Source organism: Rhipicephalus microplus, chromosome 1 (genome assembly GCF_043290135.1).
Source record: "Rhipicephalus microplus isolate Deutch F79 chromosome 1, USDA_Rmic, whole genome shotgun sequence".
NCBI classification, from domain to species: Eukaryota; Metazoa; Arthropoda; class Arachnida; order Ixodida; family Ixodidae; genus Rhipicephalus; species Rhipicephalus microplus.
This window is the reverse complement of record NC_134700.1, coordinates 104,019,831-104,040,179: the sequence shown is the minus strand read 5'-3', so window position 1 is coordinate 104,040,179 and position 20,349 is coordinate 104,019,831. Positions and strand designations below refer to the sequence as shown.

General features: G+C 44.7%; 1 protein-coding gene and 2 non-coding genes across 3 annotated transcripts in view; 2 read left to right on the top strand and 1 right to left on the bottom strand.

Annotated features, from left to right (window-relative positions):
- Positions 1-1,738, bottom strand: part of eIF2Bepsilon (eukaryotic translation initiation factor 2B subunit epsilon) — a 45,833-nt gene extending 44,095 nt beyond the window's left edge. The window contains exons 1-2 of the mRNA XM_037422992.2: positions 1,236-1,738; positions 280-404 (exon numbers count right to left, since the gene is read on the bottom strand). Coding sequence (XP_037278889.2) covers positions 280-404; positions 1,236-1,361 — 251 coding nt within the window. The 5' untranslated portion in view covers positions 1,362-1,738. The remainder of the gene's footprint in view (positions 1-279; positions 405-1,235) is intronic.
- Positions 1,739-19,047: 17,309 nt separating this feature from the next.
- TRNAV-CAC (transfer RNA valine (anticodon CAC)) lies at positions 19,048-19,120 on the top strand. Its single transcript has one exon. It is a non-coding gene; the product is annotated as a tRNA-Val (tRNA).
- Positions 19,121-19,665: 545 nt separating this feature from the next.
- Positions 19,666-19,738, top strand: TRNAV-CAC (transfer RNA valine (anticodon CAC)). The gene has a single exon. It is a non-coding gene; the product is annotated as a tRNA-Val (tRNA).
- The last annotated feature ends 611 nt before the right edge of the window (positions 19,739-20,349 follow it).

Below are 20,349 nucleotides of genomic sequence, written 5' to 3'. Positions count from 1 at the left end.
CGAAAACTCCATACCTTGGTCAAATGAGAGGAAGGTACGTGGAAGTATACGATTGCTTTAAAAAACTAGCGGACGTTACTTGCAAGACGTGACTGTGAGTAGAACTTAATGCATGAGCATGCAGGTAATAAAAGTTTATCCAAAAAAAATAAAAGTTTATCCAAAAAAATAAAAGTTTATCCAATCCAATGAGCATGCAGGTAATGCACGCGACAATGTTAAAACAAAAAAAGAAATTGAAATAATCGCAAACATGCAGTGCGTGCTTGCGCCACTCACTTGATGTAGTCCCTGATCTTGTCCGCATGTGACCGGCACAACACGAAGGTCTCCTGGACGCCCTCGTTGCTCAGATATTGGAGCGTGTAGTCGATGAGCGGCCGATGGACAAGTGGCATGAGCACCTGGAGGTATTGACGTTCATAGATGTCACTCAATACCATCCACTGCGGCTGCTTAAAAGCCGAGGCGTTGCGCTGCTAGGGCGCCGGTGCTACTCCCGGCTACATTTAGATGGGGAGTAATGTGAAAGAACGCCCGTGTTCAGAGACCTACGCGTATAAGGTAGACGGCAAGGCGCCCGAAATCTATCCGCAGTCTCTTACTGTGACGCGCCTCGTAGTTAATGTGTAGTTTTGGAACACTAGACCCCATAATTTTTTTAAACAAAGTAGCAGACACCGTTTTGGGTATACAGCCTAGAACTGCGCCTTGGATGACTCTGTGAGTGTGTCTGACTCAGATAAACATATTAAAAAGCAACGGCTAGAGTCGCGAATTTATCTAGGTGCAAAACTCTAACGGCAGTGTTAGACGTCGTTCTTCGCGAGATGAACTGAATGTAAACAAACAGGCAAGAGAACAGTAAACTCATAGGAATACCGCAGCCAGCCACCATCAATCGAGCTGTTTCAAAGAGCGCTCCACACACGGCCGTTACATTTTTGGTGAACGTAATTCGCGAAACTTGGAAACATATGGATTACGACGTTTTGTGTACGAAAGCTGAAACGAGATCACGGTTACTTATGAGCAGCTGGAGAATGGAAAAGCACGTTAAGGGCGTGATCACCATGAACCGAACCAGAAACTCTCGTAGTTAAGACAGCGGCACCCCCAAAAGATGACGCCGCGGTTCGTGCGACACTGAACGGTTCGTGCAAGGGATGCGCCGGACATCGTTCGAGCAATGCTCCAAATACGATCGAAGTGCACAGAACAGAAGGTACCCTTACCCATGGATGTTCTTTTGTGATGGGCGCGAACCTGTCATTAAAATTGTCGGCAGTCACGACAGCTTGAAGTATTTCTTCTTGTTTCAGATCGCTTCTGCCGACTTTCTTGCCCGTGGCGGCCACCATCTTTATTTTACGGTGTCTATGGCCATTCCTCGTTCATTCAAAAATATGTTTCTTGTTTCTGTGTTTCTTTAAGCATTGCTCTAAGTCGAGTACTAATCACTGATGCTATGATACAGAAACAATACAAGCGAACCTTGTTAAGAGTTGCATATTTTTGTGCCGGTATAACTATTGGCGAAAACCCAGCGCCGGCACCGTGAAATGGGGCCGTGAAAGGTGCGCCGGTAGGACGCACCGTTTTCTAAGTATGCGGGCTTGTTGTAGGCGATCAACCGTTTGTGATATGATAGGCTGGTCTCTTATCGAGTGACATGTCAACTCATACTGCCACATTTCATTATAACCTGGATATCAACGCGCATGACATCGCGTTCCGGAGCTCAAATTTTTATCATGGCCGTATAACGATGATGATAGTTGGCGCGGGTTTTTCAAACGTATTCGAGACACCGAGGGCCACAAGTCTAAGGTGTTCCATCTAAACCATTTTAGTTTGTGACATCTTTGCACTAATGGGGCCACCAGGCCTGGAAGAAGTGCTTAGCTGGCCAGCCTTTCCCGCGTCTCCTTTAATTTTCATTCTTGCCTCCTCTCTTCCGTTTTCATTTTTTCCACAGATTTCTCTGCACTTTTTTCATCTTTAATTTCTATTGTATTCAAATATTTATTTTGTCCGTCTTTATTTCCCGCCTCCCTACTCTTTCTTTCTTCTTCAATATTTACATGTGGTTTAGCATGCGGTGCCCCAAGCCACGACAACAGCATGCGACATCCCAGGCCAGAAGACGCTGCGGATCGGTAGTCAACGGAGGCTCCCGAGAACACTCGAGCCAAATAATATAGCTCAGCACGCTACCTGGAATTTACAATAAGTTCTAAAAGTCAGCTAAAAAATCGCTTTCTGTGATTCTGTCAAATAATGCTACACACTATGAAATTGGGCCTATGAAACAATAAATGTTTCACGCCGTCGTGGGATCAGAGCATGGCAAGGTCGAGTTACTGGAGCCGCCCCGACAGGCCGCGATGTGTATCCCGCCTGATGACACTGAAACGCCCTGCATTGAAGAAAAAAAAGTATGAAAGTGCCTAATAAAGGTTACGAGACGAACGTGACGCATTTTCTTTCCCGGTACCACCTCTCTCTGTTCATTTTATAGCGCTTTCGCCTCAAAGCACAGCAGCACTTACCTCTATCGAAGCTGCACTAGCGTACTCCCTTCTCCCAGCTTTGGCGCAAGATTGAATCCCCCCACTTCCCTATTCAGTATGTTCCACCAGTTCACCCGGTCCTGTGATTGCTGCTGCCAATTTATACCCGCAAACCTCTTAATCTCATCTGCCCACCTAACCTTCTGTCTCCCCCTAACCCGCTTGCCTTCTTAGGGAATCTAATTAGTTAACCTTAATGACCAGCGGTTATCCTGTCTACGCACTACATTCCCGGTCCATGTTCATTTCCTCTTCTTGATTTCAACTATGATACCCTTAACTCCCGCTTTTTCCCTAATCCACTCTCTCTTCTTGTCTCTTGAGGTTACACCTACAATTTTTCTTTCCATTGCTCGCTGCGTCGTTCTCAATTAAGCACTAACTTTCTCACCATGCACTAACTTTCTTTATCATGTGGTCAAAACGATAGCTTTCCGTTAGCCTGAGCCGTTGCGGCGGCAAACCGGGGCGCTGATAAGCACCATGGCCTTGGTATAGCGGCTTCAGCGAAAACAACAACGTAGTCGTTAGAGCCTTAAATTTCTTAGAGGTACGTAAATCTTAAATAAAAACTAAACGTGCATGAGCCCTAAATCAGTCAAGTAAATTATACAGGCATATAGCAACCATATAGAAAGAAAGGTTGAGGCCGATCACAGCAACGAGGTTCTGTACCGGCTGGTGGTACCAGCCGATAATGAACAGATGTTGTTTAGGCATGATCCGAGGACATTTTGTCCAGGCTCAGGTCCGAATTAGGTACGGTTCGAATTAGGTTGAGCAACGTGTCCTGAATTACAGCCACGCCAAACTTCGAACAAAAAACTTGCTAAACATAAAAAGCAAACAAGAATAACACAAACAAAGCGCTAATACGATAGCAGAAAAAAAAAACTAATGAGCGCTGTTAATTCTTTATTCTCTCTGTACACATGCTAGATTTATTACTCTGCTGTATAGCTATTTTCTGCGGATAGAACGATTAAAACAGAGGCACACGTTTTCTTTTAATATTATTTTCTTATGCACAGCAAAAGCTTTAATGAAAGCAAAGAGTGCTTCTGTTTGTACGTCATTTCCATTAAACTCGTGCAGCAGAGTGGCGCAGTGGAAGCGTGCTGGGCCCATAACCCAGAGGTCCGTGGATTGAAACCACGCACTGCTACAATTGTTTTTATTCCTTGCATTTGCATAGCAGGGTGTTTTTTTTTTTCAGAGATGTTATAATTGATGATTGGAACTACAAGCACTTTGCACTAACTTTATTTTTTCCCGTTTCGTTAAACTGACTCGGGTGGTGGCGACATCTCGAGACGTTTTGCTCAGCCTGAAAACACATACCACGGCCGGACTGGATGTGGTGCGCTTAGCCTGAGTAGCTACGGAAAGTGGCCTCAGGCAACGGTGAGTACAAGGACAACGGCGCGTTCAACCAGGGGAAGGGGGGGGGGGGGGTGAGCTCCCTCACTGAGAAAACTTTGAGGGGGCTGAGTTCTAGAGGGTGTTGTCTGAGCACCCCCACTTTCGACAGTGGTCACTCTTGCTGCACGCTGGAGAAACCAGCAAGTAAGGTGAAGTTTTCCGTCCCAACAGAAATCACTCAATTATGTTCTTACGGGAGAATGAAAATGTTACGAGACATGCAATGCTACATCATAGTGAAATTTTGCCAACATTTCCTCTGTGATGATTTTCCTTGTGGGCTCCTTGTGGTGCGGGTCACCTATGCGACGCTTTCGCCTCTTATAGTATTGAAGAGCAAGCAAGCGCTGAACAGGGGCCCTACAATATTACATCACTCGTTCATGCGTTTATTATGCTGTGACTTGTCGATAAATTGATGGATGGAAACGAGCAAACTTTTTAAAGACCGGTCAACGCAGTTGCTGCTTCCGGAAAATAATTTTATTCAAAAAGAATATATCACCACCCCTGCTCTGTCGACACTCTTGCGAGCCGATCAGTGTGATGGATCGTTCTTGATGTTTAAGTTTTCCGTGCTGGAACGGCAAAATTGTTTCCGCTTTAGTCTCTGATAAACCCGATCAGCCTTCCTTATGGTAACCTGGACACACAGTGGCAGCTTGCAAAGTGGCCACGATCAAAGCAGTAAACTAGAGCTCAGTAGGAAGCTCAGCTTTTAAGCTTGCCCCACAACTTAGCTCACTGGATCAGGGAGAAGGTGAAAGACCATGGTTTTTAGCACTACGGAGGCTTAGTTAAGCGTTGAGCTAGTTGGTTTTGACTCAAATTGAATTGTCTTCTACAGCTCAAAATGCATCTCGAACAGCAAAGAAGCACACACGTGCAGCACTGCTTATTTCTCTCTATATTACTCTTTCTCTCAGCACGTATGAGCTTAGAGAGATGTATACGCGCACAAGCTACTAAACACTGTTATGATGCGAGTGGAATATTTTATACGCATAATTTATCATGCCAGACGCTGTAAGCGGGTGCTGCTTATGTGATTGGCAGCTAGCCTACTGAATTACATTTAAAAGGAGATAATCTCCGGCTTGTGAACGTCATGTAACAATCAGGCGATTTTGTGGCACACAGAAAATTTAAAGCCGAAGAGCCAATGGCAAACAATATGCCGTATTAAAAATAGTTTCTTCTGTTATTTTTTACGCGGTCGTGCATAAGTGGTCATTACGCGATGGATCATTTTCGCGTGATTCGTTGCCTCGCGTAACAAGCTGGTGCTGAGCGCATGACAAATGCTGTTTACACCAATCATATACATGCTAACGACCATTTCGAAAGCAAGCAACGAGGGATATAATATTATAGTTGCCCACATTTCGTTTTTTAGGAAAATTTTGTTTACACCGTTTGTATTGACGTATTTATGCAGGCTCCTGGGGTCCCCTTAAAAAATTTTAATACAAATACAATGAGTGTAAACAACGTAGTACGCCCCTAACACCACAAATTATACATTTTTAAGGAAAATGGTCAAGAAGTTGATAATATGTAGTTTACAGTAATATAATAATGGCATTATAAATAATAATACCACGCTCCAGAAACAGTGTTCAGACTATTAGTGAACAAGGTAAATTTCAATACACATTCGTTGAAAAAAAAAACATGGCTGATCCCTACTTCATGGGAATCGGTATATAAAGTAAAACGCGCTTTCAACGGGGTAATTAAATGTTTACTTAATAAAGGAGGGTTCACCGAATGTATGTTTTGGTGTTTGGCAGCTATAGCCCCTTCGACGTGGATGTGTCCTCGTTGACACTTGGTACATCTGCATTCGAATGACTAACATCCATGATAAATTTATTAAACAAACTATTGTGGTATCTGTAGATGTTAACCGCTAAAGCAAAATCAGAGAATGAGGTGGGATGTCATGATGAGCGTCACATATTGGACGCGGAAATCGGGCTAAGGGCGCCATTCCTCGGCCATGCTAAAGTGTCATTGAAATTCGTGGTATCTAAGAAAGCGCGTCGTGTGACCTATGTGTATGCAAATTCACGCCAAAGAGCGAGCGCGTTGATGAAGTTGATGATAATATGTCGGTTTTAATCGCGCAAGGGCAATACTTGGTCAAAGAGCGCATTAAGAATGATGAAAGAAGGTGTATGATCTGCGATTTAACAATTGTATCTGAAGCACGTCAACTATGAGCTATAGGTGATACTGCTACGTGGCCGTAAAGGCGCTGAAAATCCCGTGCCTTGAGGCGGGTTAAAAGATAGACATATTAAAATCATGGCAGTGACGTGAAAAGCCTGTAGCGGGAATGAATAGAGGTGGCCGAAGTAATAAAACCAGGATGGAAATAGATGACAATAGCACGACTGCCTCCACAACTCCCTTGGGCCCAAGGGCCGCGAGGAAGGTGCTTCGCGTTGGGGAAGATATCCCTCCTTCATGGGAATCGGTATATAAAGTAAAACGCGCTTTCAACGCTTTCAATTTCAAATTTTCAAATTTATATAAAACGGTTCTACCCGTAAATGTTTAGATAGGGTAGTTCTATGCAGCATTTGTATTTTCCATGTACTTCGCGTGCTTTTAATACGTTACCACCCCAGTACCGGCATTTACAGGTCACGAATAGCCTGGACTAAACATTCTGAAAGGCCAATGTCATTATGAGAGACCCCGTTGTGGAGGACTCAGGAAATTTCGACCACCTGGGGTTATTTAACGTGCCCCTAAACCTAAGCACAAATTAAGTGCCTCGTCTAACCTCCCTGTCCTTCCTCATTTATTCCTCTTTCCTCCTCCTAAGTGCCTCGAGCATTTTAGCTTCAATCGAAAACGCAGCCGACGGGACCGGGGTTCGATTCTGCGATCTGCGGGTCGACAGTCGAGCTCGATAGCCGCCATGTTACCGTGGTGAGTGAGCTCCATCAGCGTGACATGGCGTTTTTGATAGGAAACTGAGTAGAGCCAGTTTAAAAAAAAAAAAAACAGACACGAGAAAGTCAGAGGACCCTTATATATACAGTTACGCGGCAGAAATGCTCTTCAAATAGCCGATAACCCTTCAAATGCTGCAGGATTTTGATCGTCTTGAACCCCATTTCTCTCTGAACTACTGCATAGTTTCGTTAGCTCTTAATAGGCTTCCAAAACGACGTCGGGCGACGCCACTGCTTTTATCGTAAGTGGGAATATCCACGGGACATCTCCGTTCGCCACTACACCATCACCCCCCCTTCAGAGCACGCACAGAGCTCTCGCATGGAATCAGTGATGCGTCACGATGCAACTATTGTTAACTAGAAGTGCTCCGGATCTAATGAGGAGCAGATGCGCGCATGTGTCCTCGCCCCTGCGGAAACCGTCGACAAACAGCCTCCGTCGGGAGCGTCGATCTCCCGTGAAAGCCTGACCACATGGACCCGCTGCAGCGCGTGGCTTTTTGACGCAGCTACAGCGTACTAGATGTTCCGAGTTGGACGAAAAACCGGCGCACGGCTGGGCTAGACAGCCCCTGCGCGCTAATGTGCAGCGCGCGCTGGTGCAGTCTATAGCCCGGCCTTAATTGACTGGCGATGTGCAGTGCGTTGACAACTATCGTTGATGGGCGGCGCTGCAGTATTCAGTGGATTGGTGGGGTTTGCGCTAGTATCATGTGTTCGCTCGTAGCATTTAGCCGTATAGCTGCGTTGGCTCAGGTTGTGCGCGTGAGCGCTGCTGCTATTTTTCTCTGTGCAGGATACTGTGCTGTAGTGGGAGCCTTGAAGGCCCAATTGAACGAGTGCCGATGACTTCGGCATGACTAAAGCTTGGCTTCGCCATCGCCACGAGCTCGGATGCCGCACAGGTTATGCCAACCTCAACGTAGAAATCGAATTTGTCGCTTTTTAGCCGTCCAAAAGACGAAAATAGGAGAACAATCTGGGAAAGAAACCTCTATCGAAGCGACCAAGCTCTTGAGGAAAACTGCGTGACGTTCGTGCTCCTCTTCGAGGACAGCTACATACTGCGTGACTACGTCAATTTCAAAGAATTGAGGATCACGCGTGATCGCGCTGACGCCGGACGCAAATGCCTACAATCTTGCCTAACGCTCAGACATATTTGAGCACGAAAGTGCCCCCTAAACGCGCCCCTCGTAAACAGGAAGCGCCTTTCGCGTGCCGGAACCTCATAATAGCAAGAAAGCCTGCACGAACACGTCTGTAGACGAGGACATTGAACGCCAACTGACTTTTACACATCGTATCGGTGAAACTAGAAAACTTGGGAGAACTGAGAACCGAGTGTAAGTATTCGTCGGTGCACCAGTTTCCTGACTATGAAGGCTGTGTTTATACACTGTCGAAGTAGGAAGCTTGTTCTAGCACTGTCACTTCAAAGAAGGCAGTTCTTTTTTTTTTTACATGAGCATGATTGGCAAGCCACCCCCCCCCCCCCTCCTCACGAAATTCGTCTGGTCAGCCAATGAATCCGAAGTATAAAGGCACAAGTGCAAGTAGTGGTGGGTGCACCTAAACAAATAACAGCCAGCGCTACTGAAGGAACTAGCCAACAAAAGCTACTAAAGAACCTTTATTCTGAAAGCACGGCAACGCTGGCCAAAAAAACTCAGCGTCGAGCTCGTGAATTAACATCATAACAGAAACGCCACTCACTCATAAGTGTCAGGCGTCATCAAACCATTGCCCGTACAAGGAACAAGAGGTCCGATTGACTGACAAGCCTATGACCACGTGCTGTCTACATATTGCCGAAAACCGTCCACTGAGGGAGACAGTCCAGTGCACTGTATAAATGGAGTGCTTGGAAAAGGGAAGTTTACTATGGAATGCGACGGCTTCGACCACCCACTAACCCGTCCGACAGCACCAGCGTCTATAGAGCAGAAGATCATAGTTCCCAGGAAAGCATAGGAGATTTTGTAGTAATACAGTTGTAAATGTATTTAGCCATTGCGATCTACTTGAAGAAAGTAAAGGTGGTGAAACTACATCTTCATTACCGCTGCAGGCAGAGACCGATCCCTGCGGCCTTCTCAGCGGAATCAGCTCCTGAGAGGTTCACGTGCTACGTGACGCCATTTAGCAAAAAGAAGGAGTTTCATACTCACTTAAAACAGTGCGATTAATGCTCGCTGTATCATGAGCGAGCTCAGGCTGGCGGGGGAGAGGGCAAAGGTCGCTACCCCCAAAGGCCGCCATCCCCATCGTGCACCCACCTAAGCACTATATTTATACGAGGGGCGTAGCCAAGCGGGTTCGAAGGGTTCAAACCCCCACCCCTGATTAAAAAAAATTCTTGCGTATATGTACACGCACGCGTAAAAACGCACACACGAACATACATAAAATATGGTTAAGGGCCACCCCCCTCCCGAAAATAATTTGTGGCTACGCCTCACCCCTATGTCATCGTTGACTTCGTAATATGGGAGACTGGATATGCTCCCCCAAATGTGCTCATAATATCGTCAATCCATATTCGCTTCGTCTCTCTTTTCGGCCCTTCATCCTTCTCCCGTAATGCAGGGCAGCAAACCGGTCGCACGTACGCAGGTGAACCTCCCCGCACTTCCTTGCTTATGAGTGGTTCTTAATAAAGAGAAAGGAAGAGAAAAGTGAGCCCCGTTATTGTCTGCTTCAGTGAGCGACACCGCCACAGAGCTCACAAAGGGATGGGGGTAAGGAGGGATAAAAGGGTAGAAGTAAAGGTATAGGAAAGAGGAAGAAGAAGCAACAACAAACTGAGGGGATAGGAGAGACAGGAAAGATGGAAGAACGGTCACTGGAGTCCGAGGACGGGGTACACTTGCGAGAGATGGTGTCGGCGTCTGTAGATGGCGTAGAGCAGGTCCAGTAAGTCAGAGCTTCACTGTCGTCGAAAGCCGTCGGCGGCAGGAGGTGACGTAGGGCGAGCCCAGTCGGCCAGAGCTACGGTGACGCCGAAGGTCGCAAGCGCGCGGAGCGCGCGAGCGCACAACCGGTCGGCACGAAATCCAGCGAGCGAGTCGCTTCCTTGCTTATCTCTTTGCCTCTCTCCTTATCTGCTGGAGTTATTCATAAAGAGTGACTGAGTATAACGTGGCGATGGACTCCTGCTTTTACGCTTTCCGAGCTCTTTGACGCTTCCAACTTCATAATTGCGTGTCCCACAAATTAGGACTCCACGCCATGATAGAAAGACGGAAGCGTATTCAAAATTTCGTAAAATGAGGCGGAAAGTGAAATAAAAAAAGAAATTACGTAATACAAGAGTATGTTTCTTCAAAAAAAAAAAAAAAGCAGTCGCCGCCTTGCCCCGGATGAGGATCGACCTCACGACCTTCAGATTATGAGACTGATACGCTGCCTACTGCGCTCCTTTTTTTTTTCTTTGATGAATGAAATTGTCACCAGTAAAGTACACAGAACATACTTCATCAGAAGTCAGGCATACACACACAAGCGATTGATTGATATGTGGGGTTTAACGTCCCAAAACCACTTCATGATTATGAGAGACGCCGTAGTGGAGGGCTCCGGAAATTTCGACCACCTGGGGTTCTGTAACGTGCACCCAAATCTGAGCACACGGGCCTACAACATACACACACAAGCGTCGAGAACGGGAAGCCAATCCGGAACGGGGTCAAAAGTCTCGACAACACTGCGCACTTGAGCAGCTGCTTCTCGGAAGACAGATCTCGTCGACCGTGGTGGCTCGGCGTGTCTATCGATCATGCGACTTTTACATACTGAATAAAGTCCTATCAACATAAACAAGTCGTAAGGAGTACTATCAGTCAGACTCTTTTTGAAAAGAAGGAGCCTAATACCATGGGCTGTGATTGGAAGTTCTTTTTTTAACGTTCTTTTTAGAATGTCCCAAAAATAAAAAGCATCACGACAATGAATAAAACAACGCTCTAAAGTCTCAGGTTGGTTTCAGAGTCTACAATTCACTGTCCAGGGTACGTATATTGATTTTTCATTCAGCCACGTTTTCATTGGCAGCGTGGAAGTGTGAACTTTAAAGAAAAATGTTTTCGCTGAAGGAGATATACACATTCTACGTACACGAAATAATACATCGTGACCAGGCAGAAGCGAATATGGCTTTCGATAAACAGGTTCGGGGAAAAGGTTATTCACAAGTGCAGCGGTTAAATTTGTTCTGTCAATAGTATACAAATACTCTAAGGTAAACCTGGCTTTCAAAAAACTGACAGTATCAACAATTTCTTTTGGGAATCCCCGCAACGGCAATTCCTTAGCAACGCTTGTTGCGACATGAATAAAAGGAAGGTGGTAACAAAGACGGTTACGAAGAACCGCTAATAGAAATGGGTGGCACACATCCTTGAGGTAGAAAAATCGCAACACCAACTGTCGCACGAACAAATGCACAAGGCCGAGGCCACCCTTTTCGAGTGGAAGAAAAAGATTGTCTCTTTTCATGGGTTCCCAGGAAGAGCTCCAAATAAAGCAGGCAAATATCCTATGAAAGGCTTGAATGTGTACCCGAGAGCAATGCAACACCTGCAGAATATAAATAAGCTTCGATACAAGGAATATATTGCACGCTTTCGCTCTGGCAAAAATAGAAAGCTCCCGTCCGTGCCATGTTGCCACCTTTCGGCAGATCGTAGTTATCGCAGTGGTCCAGTGTGGGCCGCTGTTACGATAGTTATCGAGAGGCACACCAGGGTATTTCATAGGAGTCGCATTCCAATGAATATTTGCGAAGACCGAAGGAGTTGTAGCCCACATGCCCAGCCAGAATCCACTACTTTTATCAAAATTAATGCTGGCGCCAGTGACTTCCCAGAAACGTAAAGTAGTGTTGACTGCTTCTTGAACGCTGGGTTTATCAGCGCAAAAGAAGGCAATGTCATCTGCATAAGCTAGAATTTAAACTTATTCAGCATCATATCGGTAGCCTCTTATGCTGGACTTTAGAAGCACACTTAAATATAATGGTTTCAGATAAATTGCAAAAAGCAAAGGTGACAGTGGACATCCCTGACGTACAGATGAATTTAACTCGATTATATTGGAAAGTGTGCGATTTACAATTAGCCTAGTTGTGCACTTCTTATAACAGAGTGAGATACCATTGTATAGTACATCACCCAACTGCAGGTGTCTTAGGAGCCGGAACAAAAAAGCATGCTGTACCTTATAAAATGCTTTTGCAAGGTCTATTTGAAGGAGGGCTACATGGTCCATGCTACCATCTATGCACTCAAGAACTGAACGTGCAATATGAATGTTTGTCTGTATAGAGCGACCACGAATTCCACATGTTTGGTGGTCACCTACACATGTAGTAATCACTGTCTGTAGCCGATTTGTCAACAATTTAGCAAATATTTTGTAGTCAACGTTACATAACGATATAGGCCTGCATTCGTTAACTCCCTTTAATGCGTCAGGATCAGCACTTTTTGGGATTAATGTTGTATGGCTCTGATAGAAAGAAGGAGGAAGTTCACCACGGTCATAAGCCTCTTTAAAAAGTTGCTTAAGGAAAGGTATCAGAAGTTCCTGAAAAGCTATGTAAAATTCGCCACTAAGGCCATCCGGGCCAGGAGTTTTGTTTTTCGGCAACGTTGTTATTGCAAATCTAATTTCCTCTCTGGTTATTGGCCCCTCTACAGTGAGTCTATCACCATCTTGTAACTGAGGCACAAGGGCAATGAAGTGGTTAGCTTCTTCCTCAAAATTCTCCTGAAGCTCAGCCGCGGTGAACAAACATTTGTAATAATCTTCAAATGCGGCTCTTATTTCACATGTCTCTGTGCAAAGGGAACCCCGCGACTCAATTGGAAGTATCTGTTTAGAAAGTGCATATCTCTTTTCATCCCCGAGGGATTTTTTAGTGGGTTCCTCTTCAGTGAAATGGGTAACACGGGAACGAATCTTAGCTCCTCTGTATAAATCTGTATCATGTTTTTGTATCTGTGCTCGAATCACATTTATCTCATCCCCTGGCTGTTGACTTTCCAAAGTATATGGAGCTTATGAAGGAATTCATAAAGATAGCGCTTTTCAGCTTTTTTTCTTTGCGCTATTTCGCATGAAATACTAATTGCCTGATACTTGACTCTTTCTTTGAACCTTTCCCATTGAGCAAAAATTGGCAGCTGTCGACACTGTGTTACCCCTTGTACCGATTCTTTTACTACTTTAACAAAACAATCTTCGCGCAACAACTGTACGTTAAGCTTCCATAGGTCCCAGTTTAGAGGCGTTTTACAAAAGTTTTCAGGACCCCAAGAAACAGTGACCAAGGAATGGTCTGTAAGAAAAGTAGGTTTTACAGCTTAATTATGAATGTGAGACCATAAGCTTAGAGATACATATACACGGTCAAGCCGAGCATGAGGGATGCCTTGAAAGTGCGCGAACCTCACCGAGGAAGGTGCATGCGCTCCCACATCTATTAAATTGTGGTCATTCAATAGTTTCTGCAGTAAGGCTGCACTTGCATCATAACGATTTGTTATATATTAATAATCTCTAGCGTCACAAACACAATTAAAGTCTCCAAAAACTACCAAAGTTCTGTCAGTGTTTAGTAGTGAAGTTAAAGAAAGGAAAAAAGAATTCCTTTGATTCACTTTAGAGGGAGCATAGACACAGATAAACCTCCAATTATGGGAATGAAAAGATAAGTCGCAACAAATGAGGCGTCCGTCCCTATCAGCATGTAGTGACGTCAAAATATGATTCAAGTGCTTTCTAACTAATAAAAAGCATCCAGCGGATGCGCCACGTGCTGGGCTGATGTATAAATTGTAATCACGGAAAACTTCCAGTGCAAGATCGGCGTCACGAGCAGTGGAAATCTTATTCTCTTGCACTGCAAGTACATCAATGTTGTACTGCTCAAGCACGTGGTGCAACTGCCACTGACGCCTTCCATTCCTCAAGCCACGTATGTTGAGTGCCGCTACACACATGGGAAACGTTAGCACGGTAGCCATTTTGATATCTTATAACTTTTGTAGGTCACCTTTAGCCACAGGGCAACCTGTGGCTTTACCTTCTTTGCACTTTTTAGGAGCACTTTCCTCAGAACGCTGGCATAGGCGGCGCGTCTCTCGATCCCCAAAGAAGGTGACACGTGGACCACACGAAGACACTTGCTCTGTCGTGTCTGGCGCACTCGTTGTTGCTTCATCGGTGACCGGTGCCTGACGCTTCCTTGTCTGACTGCTATCCATTCCTTCTTGTTCTTCATTGTCAGGAGGCTTGTCTTTAAGGCCTTCCAAGTGGTGTTCGTCAGTAGCATTGCATTCATTTATGCTTTCACTGGCGTCGTTAGCGGTGTTATTTTGCGTGCCAAGGGTATCCGTGGACAAGTGTTCAGCTTCCTTTAAGGCACCTTCTGATCCTCCCGCTGCTTCTCCTGTCACACCAACTACCTCAGTGAGATCTATAAGATGATCCAGACGTTGCTCTTCTGTGCCTTGGCCAGAACGGAGTTTGTTGGCATAGGTCGACACGCAGGCATCCGACGAGTGACCAAAACGCTGGCACTGCAAGCACCTCGGTGTTTTGCATTGTGGTCGTAGATGCTCCACTCGCTTGCACCGAAGACACAATGGAGGCCTACCGGGAATAAGTACGAGGCATTGGTGGCCATAGATTGACATAAGGTGTGGTATTGAGCTCACAGTGATGGTGTCCTTGAGCTCCAAGGCAACGTCTCTATTTGTTGTCATCCATTGTTCCATTCCTGCACATCTCCATGCCTCTCTTTCAACGGACTTCACAACGCCGTAAGCTTGGAACGCCTCTTCAACACGTCGCGATTCAAGATGAGGCGGAAGCCAAAGAAGTTTCAGCCTAATATTCTTGGTCTACGGATCTAGCACCATGCCCTTCAGCCCTTTTACACGGAGCTCACCACAAGTGACGAGTTTCTGTTTCGCCATGCTGCTTGCACACGTAACCATCTATACATGACTCATTTGATACTGGCCAACTCCTATAATGTCCGCTGTGCTCACCACTTTAAGCAGCGCGTCACGGAAGTCTGGACGGCCTACCACACAAGTCGGCATGAAGAAAAACGGAATTAAAAACGTCGTTACCGGTTGGAAGACGTGTCAGGACGACTTTATAGCTTGAGTCTTCATTATGAAACGGAGTCAATGATCCTCGGCCGTTGGCCGATACGCTGTTACCAGCAGAGAGAATTTTGGAACGCAGCCGATCGGTGCGGCTTCTTTTTTTTTGCTACTTTTTTTCTGTATTTCCGGTTAAACTTCACAAACGGGTTGCTAAGATAAATATATTACAATTCACAACGAACGATACAAAAAAACTTAAAAATAACTAAGCCCGTCAAGCATTACTATAACACATCACGTCCTAGAATTCCTTCATGGTCAGTAGGGCTTCTACCCTCTCTACCCATAAAGGTACACATTCGTCTGTTCTTACTACCTCGAGTAATCTTGAGATGCTTTCTTTAAAATACTCTCTTGCTGGTCTTCTGTCTGGGTCACAATGAAATCCAGCCATTCTAGAGCGCCATATACTGTGCAAGGCAGTCATCATGATAAAATCGAAAGGTAATCCATGCTCATTCTCTATTGCCAAATACCTGATCCCATGAGGGTCTAACGGGAACTCTTTTTTGATTGTCCTTTGTAATGCGTCCCAAAAATAAACTCCTTCCCAACAGTGCAGAAAAACATGGTCAATAGTTTCCGGTTTCTTACAGATTAGACAGTGAGATCCCCTAGGCATATAAAACCCACGCTCCTCTAGGAAGGTTCTTACAGGAAGTGTTCCAGTGTGTAATTTGAAAAAGAACGTTTTCGCACTTGGAGCTGCTGGCATTTTTTTAACTCGTTTAAGTACATTTTGACCCTTGCGTGCTGTATTTAGCGCTCTGTACAATGGGATGGGGAGCATCGTGTGACATAAATCTTTGTACAGTTTTTTTCTTTCCAACAGACCACAGGTAGTCAGTTGAAAACCGAACACACAAAAACCGCACGCTGGCCACAACTTCCTTCATGTATCCTTGCACAGCCCCTGTGGTAACATGAGTGCTCACAACAAACTCAGGCAAAAGTCTACTTAGTATTGTTTGACACACTGTTAGTAGGTGCCTACTGCGCTACCAAGGCGGACAAAGGGAGCCGGCAAACTGACAACACCAGTGCTAATTAAGATATGTATCTGATTAGGTAGATGAGGTTGAGGCAGGTTGCCAAAATTTGTGTGTGTGTGTGCTTGCGTGCTAGAAACATTAGACGGGTGGCTACAATAGAGCTGGCTATATCTCCTTAACATCATGATAGTATTATTTGTGCGATTTCAATATTTTTTGTTCATTTGTGCGATTTTAATATCTTTTTGTTCCTTGACACTGGCTTATTAAAGAGTTAACACAACACCTCCCCTACCCTTCACATGGCATATTTTTTCGTTGATTTTTTAAATATACATTCATGCCCATATATCAGGAGCAGATCACGCGACTCATTTTAGGGGGGGGGGGGGTCACTTAAAGTAACACCAGAGAGGAGGATGGGGTCCTGCCTTTTTTGTGTTTAGTAGTACAAGAACTTCATTTCAACAATACTGTTGCTGTATGTACCCCTCATTTGTCCTAATTGATCATAGGAGGTGGACGACAATGACTGTATAGAGGGGGGAGTGCTAACACAGGCACGAGAATAAGTGATCGCCTTTCCCCTCTGGGTGCCCCCATGAACGTCATGAGATATTGAACCCCTCGTCCTTCGCACTTTCCATAAAATATTTCTGGCTACGGCGTTGACTGTGGCTCATCTTGTCCAAGTCAAGCTAAAATGACTTGTTTCGTAGCCACTGCATAAATTTATCGGAGAGCCTGTGTACAACTGTTCTAAATGCACAATGACACCACATTGAATCTTATGATCAATTATCGACTATACTTAATAATAATAATAATAATAATAATAATAATAATAATAATAATAATAATAATAATAATAATAATAATAATAATAATAATAATAATAATAATAATAATAATAATAATAATAATAATAATAATAATAATAATAATAATAATAATATTATTATTATTATTATAGAAATGAAATTTTATATTGTTATTGTTGTTACAATTGCAATATTTTTCATTATCCCTATCGTAGCTAACAAAGTACAGCGCCTTCTGAAAACATGCATTTATTTAAAGGATCCGAAACAGAACAGCAAAATTACTTATCGCATTCTAGCAAAGAACTATTTCCCAATCGCGAAAACACCAGTCTTAACGGTACACTACGTACTATTCTAAGCACTGTAACGCTTGGTAAGCGAAAAAAAAAAAAGCGCGCGAAAAGAGAGCACGGGTGGAGACTGTAGACGCTACCTTTAGAATCCCGTACCAAACACCGTGATATGCCATATACTTTGGAGGAGTTATGTGCGTCCACTGGGTCACACGCAGCCTAATTGAAGTGCATTGTCATCTGTGGATTCATAAACCTAGCATATAGAGTTTCAGATAATTTCATCCAGCCAATGTCAAGAAAATAAAAGAAATATAAGTTGAGAATTCGGGTTCATGCGCGGAGATATCAGCACGAAATTTAGAAGTGAAACTTTGACCTCTATTCGCTCCACTTATAATGAATCCATGACAGTGAAATGTATCACGTAAGAGTTCTCGAAGTGCATTATTATGAACGTGTGCTCGTCAACTGAAGGAAACAACATTTCTCAGGATGTCCACGCTCACTAGTCTGAACCTCGTCGACTTGTTCGACACTAAGGCTTTCGTTCAGGCTAGTTGGTGCTTTCTTTGAAATATATTTAGGTTGCCCGAAAAAAAAAAAACAATTACGGACGAAAGAGAGTACACAGGATGGGCGCAAGATTCAACTGTTCAACGGCCGGCCAATGCAACTCAACATGAATAGACATCCGTCTGACACGTGCTCAATAATCGCAATAACTAATCAACAAAAACAAATTTTACGAATAGAAAACTACAGTGAAATCGCCAAACAAGCTTTTTGTTTTGCGCACCTGTCGTCACGTTCCGGTCGTTTCACGAGTCGTCTCTCTTCTAGTTTAAGCTTCTTCAGCATGTAGTGGGGTGGCGCGCTTAGTCCAGCTACAGTTTACTACTAAAATGTAGTCCGGTATTGCATTGTCAGCTTCGTATGCCAGTTGTGTGGCGGAATTAACGAAAGTGGTGCGAGACTTCAGTGAGTGTCAAGGGCGTCCGCGGAGCCTTATCGCAGGAGGATGCATTGACGGGGAGTGGAGCTAGCATGGGATGGCGTGTCATTCCGCCGTGTCGTGACCGCAAAAATGTTTAATAAAGTGCAAAGTTGGCTAACAATTATGAACACTGTTGCAAACGCATATCTTGAACTTGACTTTGCAAACCGACGTCTTCTGCAGCCTCTCGCTTCTGCATAGGAAAATATCATCAGATATCAGACATTCCGGGAGGCGGGGGGAGGTAGGCAGCTCTCCCTCCACTTGCACTCCCATTCCTGCACCCCTGGCTGCAACCAGGAAGCAGACGTCGACGTATTGAAATCTTATCGCAGCCGATTCGCCGATGATTAGAGCTACGTGTTGGTGACGTATCGGGCCGATTTTCGAAGACGAGTGTGGGACGCCCAATACGTTTTCTGCATGGCGACATGCTAAAGAAGCCAGACACAGCAGCGTGCCAGGATGTAGTACACCATGCAGGTCCACGCTCCCACAATTTTTTTCACTAGTTTAACACAACACAATATCACACTGGACCACATCTCTCTACCGGGTCCCCACTTCCCTACGCCCCTAGATAGAAAGGCCTTTGTTTTGTTCTATACGTCCTCCACCCCTGCCAACAAGGGCTAATATAGGGATGAAAGTAAAATGCACAAGTTCTCTTTGTTGATTTCGCTACAAAATGTTGTCCGTTGAACCAAGTGAAGGCGCATCGTTTAAAGTGGGGAGGGGGGGAGCGTATTCGCTGAATGGATTGGCCACAGACCGGGGGCAGCGCGCTCCCGTCGGTTTCCGTGGTGTAGTGGTTATCACGTGCGCCTCACACGCGCAAGGTGCCCGGTTCGATCCCGGGCGGAAACAAATTTTATTTTTTTTTCACTACATACCTCTTTATGCTTTCTTTTTTTGTTTCGTGCTAAGGCGTATCGTTAAACGATGAGGTGATGAAATTTTCTTTTTCTTCAGAGATACTGCTGGGATGCAGTCTTTTTCGGGGATGTTCTCCAAAGGACTTTGAAAAAGGATCTGCCTCTCGATGCCTATGGCATCAGATTTCTACCAGCATCAAATGAAGAAGGAATACCTTTCGACCTAGTTATGTTACTGGGCCTGCACGGTATATGGCAATCTAGAATGGCGGTGCGCCATGCTGATGGTAATGCACGTCCGGTTAGGCAATATTTCTTTCAATCTGTCTGTTCGTTCGTGGAAGCACAAAAGGTTCAACAAGAGGTGCCCGAATGGCTTCATCAAGTAGAAAGCCTTCTACAGATGAAGGAATTTTAAAAAGCCTGTTAAATATGATGCTTTTTACCTCTTTTTTTCATGTTTCTACTTTGTTTGATGTATATATGTTTGTGAATGTCGTATGTAAACAGGCAATAAAGAAAGAAAAAGAAAAAAAGGTTTCCGTGGTGTTATGGTTATCACGTGCGCCTCACACGCGCAAGGTCCCCGGTTCGATCCCGGGCGGAAACAAGTTTTATTTTTTTGCACTACACACTTTTTTAGGCTTTTTCTTTTGTTTCGTGCGTGCTGAACGATGAGCTGAAAAAGGTTTCTTTTTCTTTCAGAAATAGTTGTTTGCGAGTGTAAGACGTTCACTAATTCAAACAACAATAGCGAACATTGACTCAGATGCAAGGAATCAAAACATAAAACAAAGTTCGGTGCTTTTTCAGTGTAGAAAAAACTCTGGTTCCAGGAATATTCCAATTTTTTTTTCAGTTGAGGAAACTGAAGGAATATCAAGGATGTTATTAAGTTTTTTTATTTACATTTGATTCAGTAGATGTATAGTAGGTGGTAGTAAAACGTATTTATTTATTTATTTACAGCACATTTTCTGCGGAGAAGCTCCGAGTAGTCGGAGATGCATGGCTTGCGGGGGGGGGGGGGGGGGGGGGCTTAGGCTCCGCTTGCAGCAGCCACTCTGCGTGCGGGCCCGGTTGATCAGACTCAACTGATCTTCCAGGTTCCCGCTGGCCAGCAGCTCTTCCCATTGCTCCGCGGTTGGATTTTGTACTGGTTGTAAAGCTGTAATGGCCTGACACTCCCACGTGACGTGGTACAGAGTTGCTTTAGCTGAA